This window comes from Lytechinus pictus, chromosome 3 (genome assembly GCF_037042905.1).
Source record: "Lytechinus pictus isolate F3 Inbred chromosome 3, Lp3.0, whole genome shotgun sequence".
In the NCBI taxonomy this organism is placed as follows: Eukaryota; Metazoa; Echinodermata; class Echinoidea; order Temnopleuroida; family Toxopneustidae; genus Lytechinus; species Lytechinus pictus.
In genome coordinates, this window is record NC_087247.1 from 21237661 (window position 1) to 21260423 (window position 22763).

Sequence of the window (22763 nt, forward strand, 5' to 3'; positions counted from 1 at the left end):
CTATGGTGAGATATGTATACTCTTAATGGATTCCTAAAAAACATAGTCCTTAAAATATTCATGTTTGGGGTCAATATATAACAAAGTTTCAACTCGCGTTTCGCGCCCGCATCATGTGGTTGGTGAAATACGTACGGTCTTAGGGAATTCCTACAAACAAGCCTTAGAATGGCCCTCTTCAGGTCTGAATTTCCTAAATTTTCAGCTCGCGCTTCGCGCTCGCAGCATTGATTAGTGAGATGCGTATGACAATCATGATTACAATAGCTACAAAAGGTGCTTCATGACTGTGCTTAGATGTAATTCTAACAAAAATCAGCAAAGGATGGCACTAGCATTAGAGGACTGTGGTGAGATATTTATACTCTTAATGGATTCTAAAATATAGTCCTTAAATTTCCCAGTTTAGGGTCAATATCTCGCATTGTTTGTTTAGCGAGACAGTTACGTATCATGATTACAAAAAAATTGCTTATAATGTCCCTCTGAATATCAAAAATTTTCAGCTCGCGCTTCGCGCTCGCATTATCTAATCAGTGAGGTATATATCCGTTTAATGGCACTGTATGTCCTTAAAATATCTCTATTAGGTCAGTATACCTGACAACTGAGCGCGCTTCGCGCGCTCCCTAAGTGACTCAAAATTTTGCTGGTGCCCCCCAATGCCGTGACCCACGGTACGCCACTGGTTGATGTATACAAGATACATGGGACCCTGGAATTCATGTTTCCCTTGTATTGTATGAAAGAGAGAGATAAGAACTTATCGTCCAAAATTATGCGAACGTAAGAGCATTGTTTTCATATTTATATAGACATTGCCAATAAAGTATATTTTGACAGCATATTTATCTTTAGTATCTTATATTTGTTTTATTTACACCATTTACACGCATTCTGTTTCTTTTTAAAAATCTATTTGGAATATATACAATTTGAGCAAGATTATAAGATAAATAACCTTTTGATACTTGATATGATTGTTGCAAGAGCGGAAGAGCCAATGTTTGTTGAATAGGACTGACAAGACAACTCACTGTTTTGAATGGATTTAAAGCGAATAACAAAAAATTATATAATATATCCAAACACTTACAGATCTAAGTAGGCAGTGCACTCCCAATTAGTAAATGCTGAGTGCTGACTACTGAGTCTACCTCAACTCTATAATAAAAAGCATGTATATCTTTTCAAGAATATATTACCCAAAATAAAACATTAATTTTCTTTCATGCAGAATATGCAATTTAGTTATTGCACAACCAGTGTTCATACGCGGCGATATAGGGGCGTCATCCCCGTAAGATTTTTCAAGCCCTTAAACAAAAAGTAGAAAAGAAAAAAATGGGAGTACCCAGAAGAACGAAGTATGCCTATACAATGCAAGAGATGTTTCTGTGTTAAGTAACTAGACATTACCCATTCGTCAATATTTTGGCACGATTATTACTTAACTTGAAATTAGGGCCCCCTAAGAAATCCTGGATCCGCGCCTGGCTCCGCGCCTGGCTCCCGCTCACATAATTCTAGCAGGGCCTACTCTGATGAGAAGTTAAACGAGATTGAAATCATCAAAATATTAAAATAGAAATCGCTCGCGCTTCGCGCTCGCATTGATTCTTTTTTAAAAAGTGATATTACATTTATTCATGAACACATCATTATAAAACCATTATTCAATTGCCTCTTCTTCATGTGCCTAAGAAATAAGATAATTTAACATGCATTTAAGGCACTTATGATTGCCTGGGGAGGGAGGAGCCGCCATCTTTTTCAGAAAAGTACACATGGGGCGCCAAAATCAGGTCGAATTTGGGCCCCCTCCCTACGAAATCCTGGATCCGCGCCTGTTAACAATAATGGCAACTTGGGCATTCTTGCTACTGTGCCTTGAAAAATTTGATCATCGTTGTGTAAATGCTTCCTAAAATGATTAGAATAACAAGAGATGAAGTTCTCCATCCACTTTATCGACCCAGCAAATCGATTCAATGCTGAAATATTTGAATATACTTGAAAATCGATTCGATGAACATATTGAAATTAGGACGTTTTCATCGAAATTCAATTTGCAAAAACTATACGGCTTTAAAAATACTACGCTTATTCTAAAGTGCCATTGCATCGAACTACATAACAATGAAACTAATGTTGTAAGTCTAGTTCTCAATAAAAAATATATAACTCACGTTACAATGGTTCTTTTTTAAAAATTTGCAATGAGCGCGAAATGTGTGTGTTCGTGTGCGCTAGGGTGAGTGAGGGTGAGGGTGTGTGTATGTGTAATGCGTGGGTGTATGTGTATGCAAAAATGTTAATGCATACCAATACAGGTACGTCATGGTTTTGCATACATACACGGAAGAGAGAATGATAACATTGTTGAGAAGGGAGATGTAGTTCTCCATCTCCATTTTCCTTCATCCCCCATCTGTACCCGATTGCAAAAAAGTTACAATTAACGTAACTTTACCATCCAATGGTATCTTCCATGGAATCTTTGACTTTGATTGGCTGATGATCATTGTTGCCATGGTAGTTACCACTGGATGACTGTTACGTATGCAACGGGACCCTGGGGAGCACATTATGAGAGGAACGACAAGTCCTACAGTTACCATAGGAACCTTGCTCTTTAGCCAATGAAAACCAAGCAAAGTTGACAAATCTGATAACTTAATATTGTCAGACGAAAAATGTTGATGAAACGTTCCCAAGACCCAAACGGTCATTCCGCGTCTAGTGGCACATGTTAGTTACCAATCGTATTTATGGACATTTTTTCTCTCTTTAGTCTACTATCATTTAGTAATTTTAGTTTATAGATATTTGTTTTATTTCATTCCATTCTAAACAAAAATACAATCAAGTGAAAAACAGTTTCAGTTTGGTCAAATAGATTAAATCAATGCAACGGCAGGGTCGTAGCCGGGGGGGGGGGGGTTCCCTGGGTTCTGCGGAACCCCAACACTTGCCAACAGCCAAAAAAAAAGCAAAGAAAAAGGAGGAAAAGGTGGAGGAGAGGAGGTAAGGTAAAAAATAGATAAGAAGAGTATATCCCGTTTTCCAATTGAGTTAAACAGATTATTATGCTTACGATTCGAATTTTGTAGCTCTGTTTTAGAGATTACTCATCCTGTTCATAATTATAAACAGTGCTGGATGTAGAAAAAATGTGCCATTTTAAAAAAGTGAATACCATTTTTGAAGTAAAACATAATACATTTTAAATTAGAAAATCACAAACTTTTGGCTCGCGTTCTCATTAATTATTTTTTTACAAGAATGCTTAGAATGTCCAGTTTTCAGGTTAGAAAATCGAAAATTTTCGGCTCACGTTTTGCACTCGCAACTATTGTTTAGTAAGGCACCCATTCTGTTCCTGGTTTACAAATAAATGCATAAAATGTCAAATTTTCAGCTAAAAAAAATCACAACTTTTTGATTAGCGTTTCGCCACCTCCCCTCACAATTATTGCTTAGTTAGTGAGGTACTCATTCTGTTCCTGGTTACAAAAAAAAATGTTTAGAATGTCCAGTTTTCAGTTTGGAATATCACAAATTTTAAGCTTGCGCTTCGCGCTCCCATTATTCCATTGGTGAGATCCTAGTGAGATCCTAGATTGGTGTATCCTAGTCATAAGTTATTAAATGCAGTCCTTAACAGATTACTTTACTGGTAAGTATATAACAAAATTACAGCTCGCGCTTGGCACTCGCTTTAAATCTTTAGTTAGATACATATTTTTTTTCACGATTACAAAAACTGCTCAGAATGTTTAATTTCATGTCTCATTACATGAAATGTTTAATAGTTTGAGCTTGTAATTCGCGCTTGCAATATCTCGCAAGGATGCCCTTTTATTAACAGAAATTAGCGCCATAAGAGTTTTACAACTTAATATTTGATTCCTAAATATTATCAATCAGAAATCACTTCAAAACGGCTTTGCTCACACGATAATCTCAGGGTGAAAATATCCGTTTGCCCCCAAATGCCAATGTTGCATATTAGTGGCCTTTTTACTTTGCCACTAAACGAAAATACGTTCCGCCGCCCCTGGCTTCATTTATAGTAACAAAAACTGCTCTCTTTATAATGGCCCTACATGTTAAACAGTGCTTAATGGACATTCGATCTTCACGCTCGCATTGATTTGTTTACTGAGATAAACAACTCGTTCTTTATTTAAAACTGTGCTCGAAATGCCCGATTTCACATTGGAATACGAAAAATTTCAGCTCGCACTTCGCGCTTGCATCATTTCTTTAGCAAGAAACTCATATTTTTCATGATTAAAAAGTGAATAGAATTACCCATTTTTAGTTCAAAACCTCGAAAAAGCTCGTCCTTCGGATTTGCAATAATCGTTTATTGGATATATATTCGCATACATTCGTAATTCCGAAGCTTCGTTATTCCGAAGATTCGCTTATTTCGAAGGTTTGTAATTCCGAAGATTCGTTCATCCGAAAACGAAATAAGGTTCGTAATTCCAAAGATTCGATAGTCCGAAAACGAAATGAGGTTCATAATTCCGAAGGTTCGTTAGTCCGAAAACGAAATGAGGTTCGTAATTCCGAAGGTTCGTTAGTCTGAAAACAAAATAAGGTTCGTTAATCCGAAAATTTAATAAGGTTCGTATTTCCGAAAATGAAGTTAATTAATTTTGGTAACAAGAACGATGTTGTCCTTACAAGGAAACAAGATATTATGCAATAATTTGCAATAATAGTAATAACGAACGATGGTACATGTGTGTGCTGTGGCCATAACATGTATTGCATTAAGAATAGGCGCCCTTATCAAGCATAGGTTTAATTTCGATTGTATCTGAGCAATTGCTGCCTAAGCTGGTTTAAGAATGCAGGGGATTAAGTGTGTTGGTCGCGTGGAGTAACCTCCAGATAATAGGATTTGTATAGGAGGGGATGTCATTTTTAATAAGAGCTTCTGCTGGCAATAAAAATAAAAATGATACGAATGATGATGTTACGATACTGCAACAAATAACAATGAAATATTTTTTGAATTTTTGATGTATAATTTCCTTTTTTTTATTACAGGAAATACAAGTATATTAGCTAACAAAATTAAAACAAAATATCCTACAACAATCTCTTGAAGTGTCCGATGTACAATCCAGGGCTATAGTTCACAGTTATGATAGTTCAGTATTTAATCCAAGTTGGCTGGCGAACGATGAAACCGATGTTGAAGCACGATGAATAACAAGAGTCACTGTAACGAGTTGAAATGTCCGTGAAGACGATGTTGATGATGATTAACAGTCAAATTCAGCAATCCATGGGTTGAAAAGCGTTCATTGAACAGGTTGATGATGTTGATGATCCCGATGAGAACTGAGAATTCCTCTCTCAAAATAACTGCAAACAGTTCATTGATGGCGGGCAAATAATTCCACAGAAGATAAATATTCCAGGTGGAAATAAACTCTGCTCTGACATAAAGTCTGGCGTGAAACTCTGAGTTCTGATCTGATGTGATGAAGTGATCTAATCTGATCAAGTGATCTAATATGATGTGATCATGTCTTCGAAGAAACTCCAGCTATATATGCACATTTCAGCTATTCTAGATTATTCTAGTATTCACTATTCTAGATGCTTCTATATAGTATTCACTATTATGGAAGGTTCTAGTATTGTCTACAGACATTCCTGAATGACCTCAGTGAAATGTCAACAGTGTCAACAAAATAGCTAAGCCTACTGTTATTTCCACTACCAATACAAGTCTATTGTAAAGTAATCTCTATTCAGAAATAACAAAGAGTATTCAAAGATTAGTCATGTGTAACACAGCTGTACTATAGAGCTTTCTAGAACATTCTTAATCATTCCAAAATATCCTTAAAGAGGAAATAACTAAATAAGTGAATGTAATTGCTCTTACAATTTTTCTTATATATAACACCTCCCCCACCGGGGAAAAGAAAGCTTTACCGTAGATTACATTTTTTTTTAACTTTCCAAAATCATCTTGATAAATCATTTATGTTATCGTGTACAAAGGTATAGTACTAACAAACATATTTAAACAAATGAACATCAAAGACATTTTCCTCAAATGACACACTTGGTCAAAAGCATGAATAATTTCACTTTTTATACTCTTGAAAGAGCATCAGCAATTACATTATTCTTTCCCTTTATGTGTACAATTTTCAAAGGGAATGGTTGGAGCATTAGGCTCCATCTGTACAGTCTTTGATTCTTTGTTTTGAATTTCTCCAAAAACACAAGAGGATTGTAGTCTGTATAGACTGTAATCTCTCCATTGGTTAGATCATGGACCTATGAAAGCTGGACATTCATCGGTTAGTTAATGAATTCACTAACATCTGACTGTCATTGTCATGTGAATAACATTCTCTTCATATTTATCTCCTGTGATACCATCATGGTCGCCGTCAATTAAACCATGAGTTACAGAAGCTTTCGGTGATTAGACATTTAACATTAGACAAATTGTATGCGCAGAAGGTAATAAATTGCCTGAATTCTCGGAAATTAATGTGCAGTTCTGGTTTACAAATGGTTATCTTAGTTCCATGGTTTTTATTTGGAAAAATGTATGAATATTTCAAGATAGAGGCTGAAATGAAATTGATTGATTGTAATTTATAATCACATTTTAAAGATTTCCTCATAATATTCCAAAGAAACATGGTGGGTTTCTTGTAGGGGTCGTCCCCCTCTCGTTGTTAGAAAAGTCACTATGAGAGTGCAGAAGCGTGCAAATCGATAATAATAAATTTGATATCACAAAAATCGTCTGCTTCTCAATTTGCTGTTCCAAATTTGAAACATCTTAATTGAAAGGTATATTCTGCTACAAGACATCAGCCAACAAACGGCAAAAAGAGCAAAACATTCCTTTGTGAAGATCAGATTCGCCTTGGTAGTCGCTATTGTCAAAGCACCTGTATGTTATCATTAATATGCACATAGTCAGGAGACGGCGACTATGATTGCATCAAAAGAATGCTCGCGTTAATCGTCCATTTCTTATAGGTCCATGGTTAGATATACCTCAAACTGCTGAAGGGCTAGTACGAGACTCAGGGCCTCTTTTTCAATAGTTGAGTACTTCTTCTGAAACCGATTAAGTTTCTTAGAGAAGTAGCACACTGGTTTTTCGATGCCTTCTTCATCTTCTTGGAGCAATACTGCTCCTACTCAATACTGCTCCTACTCCAACATCACATGCATCAATAGCTAATTTGAACGGCTTTGTGAAGTTTGGAGCTGCCAAAACAGGCTCATTCACCAAAATGGCCTTTAATTTCTCAAATGATCTATGACATTCGTCAGACCAAACATACTTCACTTTTGCCTTCAGCAGGTTTGTTAGAGGGCTAACCACTTACTGTAATTTGGAACAAATTTCCTGTAGAAGCCACTCATACCTAAGAATCTGAGTAATTCTTTCTTAGTTGTGGGAATTGTGAAGTCTAAGATAGCTTGTATCTTGGCTTCTCTTGGTAGCACTTGCCCTTGACCAACCACATGACCAAGATATGTGACCTTTGCCTTAGCAAATATACTCTTCATCAGATTCACTACTAGATTGGCTTTATCCAGCCTGTCAAACAGTGCTCTCAGATGATCCAGATGATCATTCCAAGTATCACTGTACACTAGGATGTCGTCTATGTATACGACACAATTGTCAAGTCCGGCAATCACTTGATTTGTTAACCTTTGGAAGGTTGCTGGTGCATTTTTCATTCCAAAAGGCATGACTTTGCATTGAAATAAGCCTTCAGGTGTGACAAAGGCTGATATCTCTTTGGCTCGGTCAGTCAATGGTACTTGCCAATATCCTTTAAGCAAGTCTATCTTTGTGATATAGGCAGAATTTCCAACTCTATCAATACAATCTTCTAACCTAGGAATTGGATACGAGTCAGTTTTAGTTACTGCATTTACCTTGCGGTAATCAATGCAAAATCTCTGAGAGCCGTCTGGCTTTGGAACCATTACAATAGGGGAGCTCCAACTACTCTGACTCGGTTCGATTATGTCATTATCTAACATAAACTGTATTTCCTTATTCACCATTTCCAACTTGCTTGGATTGAGCCTATAAGGATTCTGTTTGATAGGTCTTACATCACCTATGTCTACATCATGTACAGTTAAAGGTGTACGACCTGGTTTGTCTTTACACACATCTTCATAGTCTCTTAACAGGCCAGATATATAATTTCTCTGATCTTCAGGCAGGTGTTTTAATGCCTCATCCATATTTCCTAACATCTCTGAGTTAGATAACTTTACACCACATGGTTCGTTCTTAGATACATCTGTATAAGACAATTCATTATCTGTCTTTCCATAGCATTCTTCTTCATGTACATCTACATGTTTCTTGTCTTCTTTGACCTGTGTTGTACCTATTGGCTGACTAGCCTCTCGCTCAAAGTATTCTTTCAACATGTTTATATGACAAACTCTTTGAGACTTTCTTTAATCAGGGGTACTGATCACATAGTTGACATCATTCAATTTCTTTTTGACTATGTAGGGACCACTAAACCTAGCTTTCAAGGGATCACCTTGCAAAGGCAACTACACTAACACTTTGTCTCCAGGCTTGAAACTTCGCTCTTTTGCATTTTTGTCAGCTTCAGCTTTCATTTTTCCCTGCGACACTTTCAAGTGTTCCTTAGCCACATCACAAGCTTTTGAGAGCCTTTCTCTAAACTTTGACACATAGTCTAGAAGGTTTACATCATCATCCTACCATATCCAACCATCCAACCATAAACCTCTCTTTGATAAGCTTTAGGGGACCCCTAACCTCATGACCATAGACCAGTTCAAATGGACTGAAACCTGTGGACTCATTTGGGGAATCCCTAGTTGCAAACAGTAGGAATGAGATCCCTTTATCCCAGTCATCGGGATAGTCTTCACAATAAGCCCTAATCATGGTCTTCAGGGTCTGATGATAGCGTTCTAACGCTCCTTGGGACTGTGGGTGATAAGCAGAGGACTTGATCTGCTTTATTCCCAACTCCTTCATAACTTGCTGAAATATTCCTGACATGAAATTTGACCCTTGATCAGACTGAATTTCCTTAGGCAGACCATACCGAGTGAAAAACTGCACTAACGCCTGCACCACTGTCTTTGCAGTGATACTCTTCAAAGGTATCGCCTCTGGAAACCGTGTAGACAAGTCCATAATCGTCAGGAGAAATCTGTGACCCGACCTCGTTCTGGGTAAGGGTCCAACACAATCAACAAGAACCCTAGTAAAAGGTTCATCAAATGCAGGAATGGGTATCAATGGAGCAGGCTTGATAGAAGGCTGTGCCTTACCAATAATCTGACATGTATGACATGTCTTACAGAAATGCACAACATCTTTGTGCATCTTAGGCCAATAGAAATGCCTCATAATTCTATCTTCTGTCTTCCGAATACCGACATGACCTGCCATAGGTAACTCATGAGCCATTTTCAGAATAACTGTGCGGTAACAGGGAGGAACTACTACCTGGTGAATTATACACCAATCTTCATCAGCTGGTCTCCGGGGAGGTCTCCACTTCCTCATCAAAATGTCATCTTTGACATAAAAGCACTCAGGAACCTTATCAGCCTCAGCCTCAGAACATGCTTTCTGTGACAAGCTTTTTAATTCTGGGTCTGCCTGTTGTGCCTGTACAAGGGAGTTTTTACTAAACAAACTATCATTGTTAGTAACAGAGCCTTCAACACTATCCCCATTCAAATCCTTGAAAAAGGTTTCAGCTAACCAGACATCAGTACTCTCCTCTACATCAGCAGATTCCGCATCATCCTTTTTCAGCTCTACGAGTCTGAGACCTAGTAACAACACAATCCGGGAAAATCCCTGGAAAATCTTCCTGCAACAATTCAGTTTCAGCTACCTCAACGGGCTTCTCCGAAACCACTGGAGACGCAACAACTCTATCTCCAGCCAAGTCGTTACCTAACAAGAAATCAACACCTTCCATGGGTAATTCTGGAACGACACAAACAGTCACAGGACCACTAACTAGGTCACACTTTAAGTCGACCTTATGCAAAGGAACCGACATGAAATTTGGGCCAATACCTTGAATTAAGACTTTGGCATTCTCTGAACTCTCCGGAGGAAGAGCCAAATCCCCTGGCACCATCAGGGACTGTGCAGCCCCTGTATCCCTAAGGATCACCACTGACCTACCAGTAGCACCAGTCGAACAAGGGGATACTTCACCATCATACAAAAAACTTCTAAAAGTTTCATCAACCTGCTTGACTTTATCAGCAAATACAAGAGAAACACTCTCAACATCTTGATTGGGCTCTGATGGGACAAACTCCATCGAGGGAACACTTGTTTGCTTGACAAAACCCATGTCTTTCTTAGTTTTGGTTGGCATTCCAACCAATTTCCAACATGATTCTTTCAAATGTCCCGATTTATGACAATGAGTACAAATTTTTGAACTATGACTCTCAGACATTTTGGTTGATCCTGTGCCCCCACAAGCCTGATTCTTGTTAGTGTCTTTGTCTTTGCTAGCATATTTTCCCTCACTAGGTTTATTGTGGGATTCAAATGACCCTTTACCTTTCTTTTTCCAATAATTCTTGAAAGGAGGTCTATCTCCACTACCCTTATGTGTGACCTCAAATTCATCAGCTACTATGGCTGCTTTACTGACTTCAGTAACTCTATGGTCATCTAAGTGAGATTTAATGCCAAAAGGAAGACTCTTTTTGAATTCTTCTAGGAGGACAACTTCCCTAAGGTGAACAAAGTCTTTGTCAACTTTCAGTGATCTATACCACTTATCGAACATCATCTCTTGTTCCCTAGCAAATTCAACATACGTCTGGCCTGATTGTCTTTGCATGTTCCTAAATGTATGTCTGTACGCTTCTGGTACCAACTCATATGCATTGAGAATTGTTTCTTTCACTGTAGCATAGTCACATGATTGCATTTCAAAGAGCGAAGAATAGACTTTTGCAGCCTTTCCAACAAAAACACTTTGGAGGAGAAGAGTCCAGTATTCCTCGGGCCAATTTAGTCTCTTGGCCACTTTTTCAAATGACACAGAATATGTATCAACTACCTCTTCATCAAATCTTGGCACAAGGCAAATGTTCTTCGCCACATCAAAGCCTTGGGGAGATTTATCTTTAGTAGAGTTAGTATTTGCATGAGCTAACTCCATTTCTTTCAACTTTAACTGGTACTCCAATTTCATTTTCTCCATTTCAATGTTTTCTCTGATTCTCTCCTTTTCAATCTTTATTTTCTCCATTTCAAGGTTTTCTTCGATTCTTTCCTTTTCAAGGTTTTCTTTGATTCTCTCCTTTTCCAATTCAATGTTTGCCAGTTGGATCTGAGCATCCTCTGACATATTGATAGAAGTTTCAGGCTCATCTGTAAGCCTCTTGTGACTAGCTAACAAGTCAATTATCTCTGCCTTCTTTAAACCTGGGGCTAGAGATACACCCAAATGATCCTCAAACTGTTATCAAATCATCCTTCTTCAGTGACTTCAAATGATCATATTAGGTACAACTTCGTGAAGCATTAACTTATTATACCGAGAAAAAAAAGATTTCCACAAAGAAAAAAATATATACCAAATATAACAAATTTTCTGTATTTACAAGCGATTAATAATCTATTGACAAGAAGTTAGCTTGTGCTTTCTGAACCTCAATTACAATAATCTCTCCGATACAATCAGCAAATTTATCAATCAATCACGATCAACATCAAATACGCTTCAGTCATACTCTGATACTTAGGTACAACTTCGTGAAGCATTAACTAATCATACCGAAAAAAAAAGATTTCCACAAAGAAAAAAAATTATACCAAATATAACCAATTTTTAGAAATACGACTGAAAAAAAACCCAGGACCGCTCAATTCTTTTTGGCTCATTACGCAACTGGTCTCCAGTTTACTCTGGCCATTTCATGTTTCATTGGAGTCTTATCTGGCCCTTTAAGGAAAAAAGTTTGAGAACCCCTTTATGTCATAGGCCTACTCCGTAGTACCAGTAGAAACCCCATCTTAGATTTATCCAAAATCCATCTGCCGGATAAACTCTAGAAAAAAAAGAAGATACAGTATGTGCTTCAAAGTATAGTGGGGAAAAAACAGGTAAGAAATGAAGGATAGCTTGTACCTGTTGATAATCTCGAAAATATATTCACTTTGTCATCATGGTCATGTTTGTTGTTTATTGTAACGACAATGACACTTCAAACTGCCATCAGTGGCACCCGTAGTAATCGTATGACATCGCTGAGCCGTCCCAACCTAATTGTGGAATAGATTTAGGCCTAATCGGGGTAAAATTCTGGACGAACAAGTCGTTTTTGCAACCCTAAATCTAATATAAAACAATATCCAATGAAAACCAGTTTTAACTAAACTTTGACAATATATTAATTTGACGGAAATTGATTTAAAAGTTGGCTACTTGCACTAAGTAACGTTCAATGCAGCCTAAGCACCTGCCATTAAACTTGGTGTTATTTCATACATCTGGCAATATTTTCATACCATGACGTGAGATTTTCAAAAAATCATCACTTTTTTTTATACACCCTTCCCCCTAACAATCTTTGTGATCACCCTGGTTAACTGAAAAAAAGGTCCACGATTAAAGAAAAAAATAATAAAAAGAGAAAGAAAGACGGGGTTGCGAAATATGTATAACATGTATAACTATGCCCGAAGCTGCAATTAAGTTACGCGCATTATTATGCACATCCTCTTTTGTAAAAAGTAAATTCCTTTTTCCATTCTTGCATCTTCTCCATCCAGCTTGAAAATCCATGTCTCCATTGTCTTTGGGAATCATCAACTGATTCTAGAGGAATCAATGAAAAATAAAACATAATTTATATACCTTATATCGAGTAGCATCAGTTATAAATACTCTCAATTCATTTAAAAATCGATTTTAATTCTAATTTATGTATCCATGCTCATTTTTGTATTTATTGGCATGCATTATTATGTTATGTCGTTCAAACAAGCTTATTTAAAAAAAATCAATCGTTTTCATAACTTTAAATTATATTAATTATATTGATGTATTCCCAGATGGCAATATTATTCAATCATTATGTATCTTATTTGACGCGGGTATATTCTAATACGTGCAACATGCATACAATACTTCAATCACGACAAAAGTTTCACGTAAGAATAATTTTACCGCCAATTGTCTTGCGTGGAACTTACGTGTCGAAAACTTAAGTTTCGGGAAATAGGTATTCCAGAATTGGCATTTACTCGCCCTGTCAGCCCTGCCCTCTCCTAACTGCACATCTAAGATCTTGTGACGTAACTCTGGGTTTGTAAATTCTGGCCATCCATAGACTCCATCGGTGGGTGCGACGTCAGCATCCGACTGGCTGGGGTTGCTGCAAGAAGGGGAACAATGTTTTAAGAATGCTAACGGGGTGTGTATTTGATCTGGAGTTCAAACATTTAATCACACCCTTTGATACAGACACCTTCTAAAATGGTCATTCTTTGATCAACAAGAAAATGTGGTCACAATTATCGATGTGTTAGGTAGGGTCTTTGAACTGCAATGATAACATGTTTTTACTTTAATTTGCTGGTTAATCAATGAATTGTTGCAAGGGACACTATGAAGAAAAAAAAAACAATATTCACAACAAACCCTGTCTTTGCGAAGTTAGTCCAGAATCGCATCATGTTGACTGCGAGTGTCTTCTCATCGTATGTTACATTTTGACCGTGGACATTGTCGAGTTGGTCGATGTAAGGTCCACCCCAAACGTAGAAGAGTTCCTCTGCGTGTCCTGCACCTAACCATGGGGTAAATGGTAGAACGCCAACTACGTGGAAATAGCTCCTGTAGTCAGATCATAAATAAAGCCAGGTTTATATTTTGGGAAAATCACCACACTTCTAAACACCTACATGTACAACGTGTTAATTTATCAAAGAGGGGGACCGGAATTTCAGCGTGAAGACAGGAGCAACTTGTGGTAAGCAATTGCAGTCTTTATAGCTTTTAAAAGAATAAAGAGCATGACTGCTATAAATTGAAAATCGTCTCTAATCCATATGCATCGTTCTTAGTATATTATTACGTTTAGATAAATCACTGCATGGACTTACGTAGTTGTAACTGGATAGTTGAATACATATTGATATACCGTATCACCTGCAGAGACATGGGCCCTTATGATAGCATCTGTAGGGCATTTAAAGGAGAAATCCCCTACTGCATCCACTGCAGACTGAAAGTAATCAGAGTTCGGGTCATCTGCAACAGACCAGTCAGTGTATTCATGGAGTACAGCATCTAATAGTATATCCATTTTGTCCGGGGATATAATGTTTTCGGCTATGAGTGTATTTTCAAGGAATTCCTCCAATTCGGACTGGTTGATTGGGGGTGGTGTTTCAGAGGAAGCGTAAGGCCAGAAATATCTATGCCACATTTCATATGTACCCTCGTCTCTTGTGGTTCCGGCCAAAATTGGTGCTTTCTTAAAGTCTCCGTCTGCGTAGAGATTCATTGGTGTGTCTTCCAGGAACGCGCCATCAACGTTAACCCGATAGGACTGACCGTACACCTGCAAACGATTACAATCAATGGAAAATACGAGAAAAATACTAGTCAATCAGCCTTCAACGTCTCTTTAATAATTTAGAAGGGGGAATTAACATAATATTATTTTAAGAAAAAGTCATCACCAGTTGTAACAACATATTTTTTCAAGAAAAAATAAATGTCATACGTGACGATTTCACCCAGCGTATGCCGAGGTACGTACGGTAATTGAATCGTTTTCATTTGATCCAACTTCTTGACATCAAGAATCGGGATTGAAGGGTCGGATTTCGACATAAGTTGGCTCAAGTATTTATGTTTGACAGCCCTTTGATTGTGTAGTCGTTCATTATATGACAAGAAATTATGTTCAAACGCTAGCTGCAAAATTATATAGACCCTAAACATCTTCTTTTTATAGTATAGTTTAGACACACAGGGACTGTAAATGATGATTATAAGATGAAAAATAAAATAAGAATGAAATCAACTTAACGAATGATGATTATAAGAAGAGTAGAAAATAAAAATGAAATCAACTAAACGAATTATTTAGTAATATAAAGAAATTTAAAAAATAATAAAGACAACAGAACGCATGGAAAACGGTGGGCTGGGATTGAGATCGACATCTGCATGCCGCTCAGTCATAACTTTTCTCATCAAGTGAGCAGGCGCAGATGGGTTTTCTCCGGAATTTTAAGTCTACTTCCAAAGTTTCCTATTACCTGATCTGCTACAACCCAAAGTTCATTGGGGTCTATTGCTTGCAAACATGCTACTAGATCAGACAGGGGTGTCAGGTTACATCCAAACGCTTGTCCTATCTTCTTGGCATTTTTCACCTCTTTTTCGGGGTTATCTTCAAAAGCCCTTCCAGATAATGCTGTGCCACTCTAAAAAGGAGAGAAAAAAAAGAATAAGAAGCAGATGCAGAAGAAGAAGAAGAAGAAGAAGAAGCATATGCAGAAGAAGGAGGAGAAGAAGAAGAATAAGAGCAAGATTGGTCTATTATGCAATTCAAATTTCCTTTATTTTGTTTTCATTCTAATAATCTTACGATAGTACTTTCCATTCATTTTTATTGATGAAAGGAGTGCAATACGTCATTTCCAATTCGGGCTAGCACCCTGTGTGTTAAGGAGGGAAAAATCACGTTTAAAAACAGTAATTTGTCAGTTTTCTGATTATTATTTTTATTATTATATAAAATTGTATTTTCAAAGATATATTATGTGTATATGAATACCTGCATGATGGCTTGCTGAAACAATCCACGGCTAAGCTTCGACAGCAGATGGAAACTCACAGAAGCCGAACCAGCACTTTCACCAAAAATTGTTATTTTGTTTGAATCACCACCAAACTCTATATAAAAAAGAAGTGCCAATATTCGTAAAATATTACGAGCTTCCACCATAATCTGCGAGTTTTTAAATTATAAAACAGATGCGACGTTTTTTTTCTTTTATTGTTGTTGTTGTTTATCACCTTATTCGATATGAAAATAAAAAGTGTATGCATTGAATATAAGTCCAGGTTATTAATATTTCGTTTTACAAAATGTGAATTAATTCACAAAAATTATTCATGCCGCCAAAATGATATTGCTCCTTTACAATCAGGCAACAGATAGTTTCAGTGTGGCCCAAATGTAATTTCGATCAGGTAAAGTATATGACGGGCGAACCACTGTGTTTAAAACCCGACATCTAAATTTGAAATTATGATACCTTCAATATTAGATTTAATCCATTGTAAAGCAGCAACTTGATCTAACATGCCTATGTTGCCTGGAGCTGCATCGCTTTCTGAAAGAAAAACAAATATAATATTATAAAGTATTATTAGCAGCAGGGGGCTGTTTGACATCGCTAGTCTCTTTTATCAACATTAGATTATACATTCTTGAGAATTTTCAGGCAAATATATGTTTGATATCCACTTTTTCAAACATAACTATATAACTTTTGTGGCCAAATATCGAACTCTGTCTTATTAATAAATAGTTCTATACCCATTTCATATTTTGAGTATTGTTTGCTCATATGTATACTAAAGGAAACAAATTATTCCATATCAGTGATATTATGTTATACCTTATACCTTACACATTACTGAATTGGATTGAACACATGATATTCATTTTTAATATTCTAAGTTTATATTAAGAAAATAATGAAATCAGAAAAAAGACATCAACCAACAATTATTTCAGATGAAATCATACTGATATCTGCGTGTCCGATCTGTAATCTTTCCTTCGATCAAAACTGCTTACACTATACCAAACGTTATGGATATTTCCGAACCAACACTGGTATGTTCAACGTGTTTGATACTATAGAGTTTTCACACCGCGACACAGAACGCTTTCACGAACATAGACAATATATTATCAAAAACCCTTTATGACAATGTACTACTAAGAAGTGTTTGTCGAAAATTGTTGAATCAAAACAGTAGTTTCGTCCTGGATTCGGGACAAACGACATATTTGCAATTTTTTCGTCAGTTCCGAAACTGAGGACGAACTTCTGTTCCGGTCACCTATTTTACAAAGACCTCCCAGCTGTCCCTTGTCTTTTTGACAGGCTTTTTCAATATATTTCCTGTGTTCTTAAATTTGCTACATTAACAAAAAACTTTTTTTGATTTTTACTTTAATATAGTCTAGCATGTCTAGGATGTTTTGTCAGGCTGGACGTATATCTACGCATGACTTCGTGTATAGGACTGGTGACTAGTTGGAGCATGCCAAACCAGATTCTCAGTCACTTGCCACAGTTTAAATTTGGTATACTGCATGTAAATCAGGTCTGTTATGCTGTTGACAAGCGAAGTCTATTATTTGTCAAAACTTGATCAGGGCAGGGTAACGAAATTAGTCTCCCACTATTATATATTTAAACAGGAGAAACTTTGAAGAAACTCATGACATTAGAACACATCACCAGAGGTCATAGGTAACTTAGTTTGCTACTGTATTTTGTTCTTACTGGAAGTAAACGTTGCAAATACCCCGACACGGTAGTTGATGACGACCACGATAACATCCCCAACGGCAACCAGAGGAACACCGTATAAATCATAGGTCATGGCGGTTCCACTCGCAAATGATCCGCCGTGAATGTACACCATTGTTGCAGCTCCTTTTGGCTATTTTTTATATGGTTATCAAACATATAAATATTTGCATTCAAATAGGCAGATAAATGTCTCAAGATACTCCTAATAGGGATAATGATGATGATGAAAATAAGACTCTTAATATAACGACACTACTACTAAATACAACATCTTCGGACAAAAATAATAGAGAGCGAGGCAATGCAAACCATCGTGTACGTTTTATGGGGGACTGCCACCTTCATTTGTGTTCTTGGGAAGTTTCCCTTCCTACAAACGCACAGTCTCTTATCGAAGGTAACATCCATGATATGATAAGATCTGTGCAATATTACCATAATGTAAGTAATAGCTTCTACTAGGCTGGTACTTGGTCACGGGTGTCGTTCCCGTAAGGGGGTGTTATTACCCCCTTTTGTTTGTTTGTTTGTTTGTTTTATTTCCGTCATAAAAAAAATACATAACAATATATATACAAGAGATACAAGGAGTAACATACACATACATAATGAAAAAAATTCTAAACATTGATTTAAAAAAAATAAAAAATAAAAAAATGATTGATTGATTGAAACATGTTAAGAAAGTTAAAAGATCAAACTTAAGACAGGAGACGGTTGGATAACCCATATTCAGCTGCACCAATTATATGTGCGGCTGGTCTTCCATGGGGACCAAGTAAAAAGAGAGTCATAGGGAGCGGAAAATGAGAACAGAAAAGAAAATACAAAAGAGGGAAATGAAGGAAGAAAGAAAAGAAAAGGTAGAAAAAAAAGAAAGAAAGAAAAAAGGAAAGGAGAGAGAGAAAAAAAAATCACTATCAGTTTGCTTACACGTACCCCAATACCCCCCCCCCCCCCAAAAAAAAAAAAAAAAAGAAATCAATGTCTCAAATGTGACAACGCTGATCTAAAAGAATTTAAGGTCATACAATTACGAATATTATTTGGGATACTGTTAAACAACTTAGTCCCCCTATAGAAAAATGTGAGTTTGCAATAATTAGTTCTGGGTTTGGGGAGGCACAAATTATTTTTTCGAAAATGGTAAGGTCTTGAGGTGTAAAATATGTATTTTGTTAGATATTTGGGAGCCAAATCATGGAGGATCTTAAACATCATTGTTTGAATATGAAAGTTTTGCCCAGACTTCAGGGTTTGCCATTCCATTATTTCATGAATTGAGTCAATAGAAACATGTGACCGATTATTAATATTAAGGATAATTCTACCAGCTCTATTTTGCAACTTTTGTAGCTGATCTGTATATTTGTCATAGGAAGATTGCCATATTACATCAGCATAATCCAAGTTGGGTAGTGTAACGCTCTGATAGATGATTTTCAAACTATTCCTATTGATGAATTTACTTAATCTACGGAGGAACGAGATCATACGACCCACCTTTTCACTTAAGTGGTTAACATGAACATCCCATTTCAGTTCTGAATCAATATACACACCCAAGTATTTCAGCGAAGATACTTGTTTGATGGTATGACCATCAATTCTTAAATCTAAACCATTGTGTTTTTTAAGCACATGTCTATTTCCAAAAAGCATGCACATTGTTTTGTCATAATTAATTTTAAGTCTATTCATGTCCATCCATCTATCAAGAATGAGCAACTCTCTATTTAACGTTGATTGAACTACGTGAGGATCTTTATGAGAAAAGTAAATCACAGTGTCATCTGCATAGAGATGGATGTTGCATGACTTGAAAAATGATAGTATTGATGGTTATCTTATTTACGCATGATGACCATTTATATGTTTTTCTGTCCTACTATGCTTGTGTTCATTGCTATTAATGAAACAATTTCTGTTGGAAAATGTTACAAACAGATGGATATAGAGAAAGAAAAAAATCAGGATGAAATATAATACCCTGCTCATGTTTACGTTTTATACATGACATTATTTTTTAAAAAATCCACCCCCTCCAAATACAAATAACAAACAAACACGCAATTAGGATGTGCCCCGTTTATTTCATTACCTTTTTTAATATCACTTCATTATAAAAAAAAAATAGTTTTCTATGTACAGGTTCATGTTGTATAAGTGGAGAACCTAACAAATGAGAATTACCCTTAACGCCATGTCTGGCTCCCTAAAATTTTAGACTCGTTAAGCCACTGATCCCCCTTAAACTAAACGAAAAAACACCTCTAATTGTCATGTTGATTATGATAATTATAACATCATAAATACCTTTGGATTAGGGGCATACACGTTGAGATAGAGACAATCTTCATGTTGAATTGGAAAGTAGAATGACGGAGCCTGAGCACACGCTGGTTTAAAAGCCGTTGCATTGTAATCACCAGACCAGGGAGCTTTGAGAACAGGAGGCCTAAACCGTTCTGGTGGCTCAGCGTATGGTATACCCTATTTCAAAAGGGATTGTACATGTACGATGAGTTAATCAGTACTAAATTAAAGAGTGAATAGTATTTTATATCACTTTCAGGAACATTTTTTTAACAAGTTCAAACCTAGTTACCAATAATGCATATAGCATTTCCATTTATTTGAAAGCAGGATAAAAGAGCATTGTAGATTAAATGCCTTGCTCACGGGCATAGCTGCCGCGGCCGGGGATCGAACCCCGGACTTTTTTCATATATAGCCAGGCGCCTTAGACCACTCGACCACGGCACCTCCCATATGGCTTTTTCTTTATCAAAACTGAAAACAATGTTTACAGGCATTGTAAAAACATGGATCTATTAACGGTATTAATATGACTCGATCGATGTCATATTTTTGTCAGCATTTTTTTTTTTTTTTAAATTTTCTTTTAGATATCAAAGTTCATCTTGAACATTATTTATTTGTTTACATTTGCTTCGAGGTACATTTCACGTAAAATCAATATCAAAATAATGGGCTAAGACTATAAAAATAAATCAGGTCCAATGTGCGAGAACTTTGCTAGAATTATTTTAAGATGAATACTTCCAATTAAAAATATCAAGGTGACGTAATTTTTTATATTTTAGTTTATGTTCTTGTAACATTTTTATTATTTGATGAAAATTATGGAATGGTTAGAACATAATTATACGGTGTTATCCTCGTCAGCAGGTGGACAATTTCCAAGTCGTTGCACCACAAATTGTCGCCCCTGCACAAATTGTCGCCTCGTGACAATTTGTGCTGCATGTGCCGATCTCAATTTTTAAGCATATTGAGCCAATTTGTATGGAAGCTTAAAAGTGCCAGCCAGATGTTCATATAACCATCGTATGTCTACATCTTATAGAAGAGATGATCAGATGACAAGATCTTAGATTTCGTAATGTCTTCATCCTGTGGGAGAGATGATCAGATGACAAGATCTTAGATCTCGTCATGTCTACATCCCGTGTGAGAGATGATCAGATGACAAGATCTCGGATTTCGTCATGTCTACATCTTGAAGAAGAGATGATCAGATGGCCAGATCTCGGATCTTGTCATGTCTACATCCTGTCGCGGGGCGACAATTTGTGTTGCAACACAAGTTTTGTCAACGTAGTATAAGTTAACAAAACGTATTACCCTGTTATGTTAAAATTCTACGATGCAAAGTCCCGATAAAGCTAAATAGGTGACAAACGAAAATCATCTAGCTCAATATCACTGTTCATCAAAAGGTATTCGTGATACCACGCAATTCTAACTGTCGTCTATAATAGCTTGAAATACCAAAAGTGCATGTACTAAATAAAAATGCATTGTGTTTTGGCGCCCATGTTTATTTTTGTTTCCGAAAACAAATCTTTGGCAATAAATGTAAATTGTAAAATCTAAATTTAGTTGCTTTTTGAAAACACCCTTTTTGAATGAGATGAATAAGATTGAAATAAGAACCATAATTATTTTGGTGGAAGTCAAACATTAATATAATGTGATCTTATATATTTTGTGATCGCCTTACCTGGAATACGTCGACGTATTTTGTTATGTTTAAGAATTTATTCTCATCGAATAGTACCGTTTTTCCCACGACAACTCCTTGAGAGACACTCCTTCTCGGAGACTGTGCTGACGTAGTCGAAAAGAATACGATTATTACTAACACTTCGAAATATTTAGCTACCTCCATCTTTGTGCTGATTTACGCCGAATAGTCAGTTTAAATAGCCAACACAGTATATAGCCAGAATGCAGGTCTGTAGAATTGGCAGTCATGTGAAAAAAATAGTTTATAACCTCCAGTTTAATTGTTCTTTCTTTAACCGTAGAAATATTTGTATAGAGTACGAGGTCCAGTCGCCTGTCTACCCTCTATTGATTTATATTTCATATTGAATAATATCGTCTTGAAGAGTCACGGACTTAATAAAAGCCTCGGTCACCGGACAATAATATAAGATCTGTAAACTATACATTGTACCTGAAAATGAAATAATAAATCGTCTTTTTGATAATACATGTACTGCACTCAATCGCAACTATACAAATGCTATATTCAAGGAAGAAAGCCCGAGTTTTGGTTACAAAAAAACGTTATTTGATTGATTGGAAGCATCCCTTATCAGTCTCTCTCCCTCTTTCTTGTCTCTTTCACTTTCATCATTAATCACACGCACGCGCACACACCCTCACGCAGTCTTGTAATTTCATTAATCGCCGAAGTTTGGACTAGTGTTTGCATTCTCATACACTCACAAATTTGAATTTAATCCACTAACCGGACTTATTTTCGGATATCCGTGAGCATATTTATAGTTCGCTAACCGGGGACGCTTCCTACAACCTTAAACACAATTAGAGATTAAATGACCGAATGGGAACTTTTAGAAATTACATTTTATTATACTAATTGGTTTGGAATGAGGTGAGGAATAATTAATTGGTATGGCTTTCTGGACCGTGGACGTCCCCGGTTGACGGTAAAACAACACAAAACTTAGCAATCACCGTAAAACATTGTTTTTACGATTGACTTCATTGTACAATTAATCGTGAATATATCAAGCCAAGGATTAATCGCCAACCTATGTCTTACACGGGACACAGAAAT

General features: G+C 36.6%; 2 protein-coding genes across 2 annotated transcripts; both read right to left on the minus strand.

The window, feature by feature from the left end:
- Positions 1–5988: 5988 nt before the first annotated feature.
- On the minus strand, positions 5989–10931 carry LOC135153735 (uncharacterized). Its single transcript, XM_064097859.1, has 2 exons — positions 7057–10931; positions 5989–6318 (listed from the first exon to the last, which is right to left on the minus strand). The coding sequence occupies exon 1, from the start codon at positions 10902–10904 to the stop codon at positions 9834–9836; it is 1071 nt and encodes a 356-aa protein (XP_063953929.1). The 5' UTR covers positions 10905–10931; the 3' UTR covers positions 5989–6318; positions 7057–9833.
- Positions 10932–12780: 1849 nt separating this feature from the next.
- On the minus strand, positions 12781–21842 carry LOC129256472 (cholinesterase 1-like). The gene is made up of 10 exons (XM_054894664.2): positions 21675–21842; positions 19964–20140; positions 17618–17777; positions 16352–16429; positions 15868–15986; positions 15347–15514; positions 14180–14640; positions 13716–13910; positions 13268–13449; positions 12781–12890 (listed from the first exon to the last, which is right to left on the minus strand). The coding sequence occupies exons 1-10, from the start codon at positions 21840–21842 to the stop codon at positions 12781–12783; spliced, it is 1818 nt and encodes a 605-aa protein (XP_054750639.2).
- Between the last annotated feature and the right edge of the window lie 921 nt (positions 21843–22763).